At 44.4% G+C, this 5,636-nt stretch overlaps 1 protein-coding gene across 1 annotated transcript in view; it reads left to right on the plus strand.

Moving 5' to 3' along the window:
• The window catches only part of LOC116058051 (diacylglycerol kinase theta), a 51,953-nt gene extending 49,269 nt beyond the window's left edge, over positions 1–2,684 (plus strand). Inside the window, exon 23 of the mRNA XM_031310657.2 lies at positions 1,884–2,684. Within this exon, the coding sequence (XP_031166517.1) occupies positions 1,884–1,985 (102 nt within the window). The 3' untranslated portion in view covers positions 1,986–2,684. The remainder of the gene's footprint in view (positions 1–1,883) is intronic.
• The last annotated feature ends 2,952 nt before the right edge of the window (positions 2,685–5,636 follow it).

A 5,636-nucleotide genomic window follows, 5' to 3' on the forward strand; every position in this document is an offset into this window, starting at 1 on the left:
AACCAGGCTACCATCCTCACCGACCCCTGCCAAAACCCCAGAACCCTCTTCTCCAAAATGAACAACCTCCTCAAGCCTCGGACCAACGCCCTCCCTACCTCTACTCCGGATCTCTGCAACTCATTCCTCCACTTTTTCGCTGACAAAATCAACATCATTTATCAATCTCTATCCCCTGTATCTGACCTCCCAGTATCTCCAGCACCTACCATGACCCCTCTTCTCCCCATCTCTCCTGACCTCCCGACCCCTCCTCCAGAATGCCTCCTCTCCCAGTTTGACCCGGTTATGCCGTCCTGAAATCTCCAAACTCTTTAGCTCTTCCAAACCCACTACCTGCTCCCTTGACCCCCTCCCTACTCCACTCCTGAAGTCCTGCCTCCGCCTCCAGAACAAAACAAAACAAGCAAGAATGAAATACCACCATGGATAAACAGTAGTGCCACTCGGCCAGACATGCCAATAAGGTAAAGTAAAGGTACTTATGTATTGTTACATACACATACATTAATATATATATATATAGTCATGACCGAAAGAACGAGATCCAGGGTACAAGCGGCCGAAATGGGTTTCCTCAGGAGGGTGGCGGGCGTCTCCCTTAGAGATAGGGTGAGAAGCTCAGTCATCCGTGAGGAGCTCGGAGTAGAGCCGCTGCTCCTTCGCGTCGAAAGGAGCCAGTTGAGGTGGTTCGGGCATCTGGTAAGGATGCCCCCTGGGCGCCTCCCTAGGGAGGTGTTCCAGGCACGTCCAGCTGGGAGGAGGCCTCGGGGAAGACCCAGGACTAGGTGGAGGGATTATATCTCCAACCTGGCCTGGGAACGCCTCAGGATCCCCCAGTCGGAGCTGGTTGATCTGGCTCGGGAAAGGGAAGTGTGGGGTCCCCTGCTGGAGCTGCTCCCCCCGTGACCAGACACCGGATAAGCGGACGAAGATGGATGGATATATATATATATATATATATAAATTCATTCTCTGCATTTAACCCATCCCTCAAGGGAGCAGTGGGCAGCCATTTACAGCGCCCATGGACCAACTCCAGATCTGAGCCAGTGCCTTGCTCAAGGGAACTGACTGGAGAACCTAGTGCATGTTTTTTGATGGTGGGGGAAACCGGAGCACCCAGAGGAAACCCACGCAAACACGAGGAGAACATACAAACTCCACACAGAAAGGCCCGGAACGACCTGGATTCAAACCTAGAACCTTCTTGCTGTGAGGCCACAGTGCTAACCACTGGGCCACCATGCTGCCACTTATGCACTTCAATATCCAAAGGAAAATAATCTCATATAATATAGCACAACGTGATTTCAACATACAACACAGTGCGTTCAAGCCAGAGAGTGGAGTTCACTTCAGTGAAAACTAAATACTTTCACCCAGGAAACACTTGTTCGTTCCACGGGAGTGTTTTAATCCAAATCACCATCTTTTTCCTAAACTTCACAAGTCATTTTGGTCTAAACTCCACCACCACGGCCCCTGAAAGGACCGTCATCTGGCGGCGTCTGTAGCCGGCTCACAGTCACCTATCGGCGGCTAAACAACTGCTGCTGGTAGCCGGCTCACAGTCACCTATCGGCGGCTTAACAACTGCTGCTGGTAGCCGGCTCACAGTCACCTATCGGCGGCTTAACAACTGCTGCTGGTAGCCGGCATCCCGGAGCTCTGTAGCAGCTAAATACAACCAGCAACTGCTGCTCGGATTTTATCTCTTTCTCTGGCACTATGTGTTCACGTTACAGCACTTTACTTAGCTTAAAATAATTATAATTTAGGTATATAATGGTCTATTGGTGAAGTAGCAATGGTCACTTTGACTACCCTGCCTGTAGTCTATCTGTTCTTATACTACGTGTGTTTCTCTGCTGTGTCTGTAGGTCAGGATGCTGAGGAAGTCCAAGCAGAAGCAGAAAAAGTGTGCCGCTGGCTCTAAGGACGGACGTTCAGAGAGTCCTTCCTCCAGAGGCGGAGGACACTGACCGACCCGCCAGCATCCTGCCTTTAACCTTCTCCCCGCTGCACGTCGGCGGCCACTTTGGTGCCAGCGGCTGGCTGTGGTTTCACTCATATAGCTGACGGGCGGCAGAACGACTCGGAGACTGAAGGTTTTAACGTTTACAGCCTGCACACGTGGGAGGAAGACCTGGATCGCCTCACGTTTTGGTCCAGTTGGAATCACATTTCCGTCCTGCTGACCGAGCACCTATCACTTACAGAGTTCACACGGTTAATATTCAGCAACTAAAACATACTTTTTTGTACTTAAAACGCAAGATATATGAAGTAATTCATAGATTTAAAATAGGAGTTTTTTGCATAGATTAAAAAAGTAGACAATTTCTCAGTGTGGATAAGCTTCAGAGTTGAACAAAACATAACTTTTTAACAGAAGTTGGTAAATTTCTGTGCAGATGTGACTGTATATGTACAGTAAGTAGCAGTAGACTCAATCAAGTGTCAGTTGATTTATCATAATAACTTTAGTTGTGAAAATAATGTGCAGCTATCGAGTGATTATGACCTCAGTGTTGGTCGCATTGTTAGAAAATATAAAGAAAATGAATACTGAAGCGCTCCTGACAGGCAGTCTCTTTAAAACCCTTGTGTTGTCTCCCCATCAACAATGAAAAACTCACTTTTGTTGTCCCTATCTCAATGTTTTAGTCGCTTTTTTAAAAGTTTTTTAATTAGTTTTTTTTGACGTTTTGGGTGCTTTTTCTGATGTTTTTTCATCATTTTTTTCATCTTTTTTGTTGCTTTTCCCAACGCTATGTCCGTTTTTTAAAAGTTTTTTAATTGACGTTTTTGTGGGGTTTTTTTCCAATGTTTTGGTCACTTTCTTCAACATTTTTATCACTTTTTGTGACATTTTTGTCACTTTTTCTGACATTTTTATCACTTTTTCTGACGTTTTTGTCAGTTTTTGTTTTTTCGACGTCCCATACTTTCATATAATTTTTTTTTTTAAACGGGGTCAAATTTGACCCGAAGACAACATGAGGGTTAAGAAGCTGTAACTACATAATATGTTTATCAAAACCACAAATCTCCTGGGAGGCTAAACTGGCTTTAACTGTCTTTTTTTTGGGTGAAATCCTTTGGTAACGTTGGTTTCAGACAACATTCACGTTGCCGTGAAGCTCTCCAAAGCTAACGAGCGCACAGAATCAAACGAGGATGCTCTGAAACCACCGTGCAGCGTTGGTGTGTAACTGGAAATTTCACAGTAGTAGATAAAATCTGAGAAGTCTGCACTGTGGCAACGAGTGCTAACGTGAAGATAAACTGTAAAGCCTGAAGCTCCGTTTGTATTTCAGTAAATGAGCAACAACACCAACTGTAAATATATGTTAGTCAGTTAATTTTTGCCATAAATGATCATCTTTTTATGACAATAACTTTGCTGTTAGCTGTTTACATGACCCGTATCAAACTCAGAATACTGTCATATTCAGAATAATAGTGAAATAATAGTGTGCATATATTATTCTCAGGCTACATCTCCACTGCTACGTTTTGGTTTTTAAGCATTTGAGTTTTGAGCCAAAAGTTTTGAACCCAACCGTCCCGTTCTTCTTTACCTAAACCCAACCGTCCCATTCTTCTTTACCTAAACCCAACCGTCCCGTTCTTCTTTCCCTAAACCCAACCGTCCCGTTCTTCTTTCCCTAAACCCAACCGTCCCGTTCTTCTTTACCTAAACCCAACCGTCCCGTTCTTCTTTTCCTAAACCCAACCGTCCCGTTCTTCTTTACCTAAACCCAACCGTCCCGTTCTTTTTTTCCTAAACCCAACCGTCCCGTTCTTCTTTTCCTAAATCCAACCGTCCCGTTCTTCTTTTCCTAAACCCAACTGTCCCGTTCTTCTTTTCCTAAACCCAACTGTCCCGTTCTTCTTTTCCTAAATCCAACCGTCCCGTTCTTCTTTACCTAAACCCAACCGTCCCGTTCTTCTTTTCCTAAACCCAACCGTCCCGTTCTTCTTTCCTAAACCCAACCCCGTCTTTCCTAAACCCAACCGTCCCGTTCTTCTTTACCTAAACCCAACCGTCCCGTTCTTCTTTACCTAAACCCAACCGTCCCGTTCTTCTTTCCCTAAACCCAACCGTCCCGTTCTTCTTTACCTAAACCCAACCGTCCCGTTCTTTTTTTCCTAAACCCAACTGTCCCGTTCTTCTTTACCTAAACCCAACTGTCCCGTTCTTCTTTTCCTAAACCCAACTGTCCCGTTCTTCTTTTCCTAAATCCAACCGTCCCGTTCTTCTTTTCCTAAACCCAACCGTCCCGTTCTTCTTTACCTAAACCCAACCGTCCCGTTCTTCTTTACCTAAACCCAACCGTCCCGTTCTTCTTTACCTAAACCCAACCGTCCCGTTCTTCTTTTCCTAAACCCAACCGTCCCGTTCTTCTTTTCCTAAATCCAACCGTCCCGTTCTTCTTTTCCTAAACCCAACCGTCCCGTTCTTCTTTACCTAAACCCAACCGTCCCGTTCTTCTTTTCCTAAACCCAACCGTCCCGTTCTTCTTTACCTAAACCCAACCGTCCCGTTCTTCTTTTCCTAACCCTGTCCCGTTCTTGTCCCGCGTGTCATGTTAATGTACCTTTTATATGCCTACCCACCATCTTTTCCTAAACCTAACTGCGTCAAAAGTGACGCCACTAGTCCTGACCCAGTACGTTTAGATAAAACACGTTTAGATTTGGCGCTAAAGGAGACTTTTAGCATCAATAACAACGCCAAAGGCACCTGACTAGCTAGAAAACTAACCTAAGCTAAACTAAACTAGAAACACTCATCACTAGCATGGCTAGTTGGTGAAGGAAGAAAACTTTATTTGTCACACACAATCAAACACAGTAGGCCTACAATGTGCAGTGGAATCAGTTAGTTTACTAGCAAGCTTTAGTGCCAAAACAAAACGTAATTTGTGGAGTAAATTGAGGATTCAGTTATTAACACTGAAATGAAATCAGTAGGCTACAGAAACTAAAAGACTGAAAACTAGCTTGGTAGCTTGGTAGCTTGGCGTGCTGGTTGCAAAGCTAGCTTGCCAAAAACAAAACTCAATTCATTTCCCGGGGGAAAAAAATCAAGGTTATAAACTTTGCTCAGATGTGGGAACAAAATGTTGCTCTGTGATCATAGCTAGCACTAGACATTAGCTAGAAAACTAGCTACATTACTAGCTAAACTAAGCCATAGATACGTCTCTGTCACTGCCCGATGTGAGTCTAGTGCAGATGTGAGTCGCGCATGCGTCACTTTGCGACAAGTAGCCTACAAGATGCTAACGGCTTTTTGAGCTAACGCACAGTCTATGAGCTAACGTTAGCAATCAAACAATCATAGATAGCTAAAACGTTTTTGAAATGACTGCTGCTGCTGGCTACAAGTTAGCAGTCAAACACAATAAAGGCTGTCGCTTAATGGCGTTTTGAGCTAACGTTAGCAATCAAACAGTCATAGATAGCTACAACGTTTTTGAAATGACTGCTAGCTAAAAGTTAGCAACCAAACACAACAAAGGCTGTCACTTGAATGGCGTTTTGAGCTAACGTTAGCAACCAAACAGTCATAGATAGCTACAACGTTTTTGAAATGATTACCATCTTCTGTTATTGTATGTAAA

This window comes from Sander lucioperca, chromosome 1 (assembly GCF_008315115.2).
Source record: "Sander lucioperca isolate FBNREF2018 chromosome 1, SLUC_FBN_1.2, whole genome shotgun sequence".
NCBI classification, from domain to species: domain Eukaryota; kingdom Metazoa; phylum Chordata; class Actinopteri; order Perciformes; family Percidae; genus Sander; species Sander lucioperca.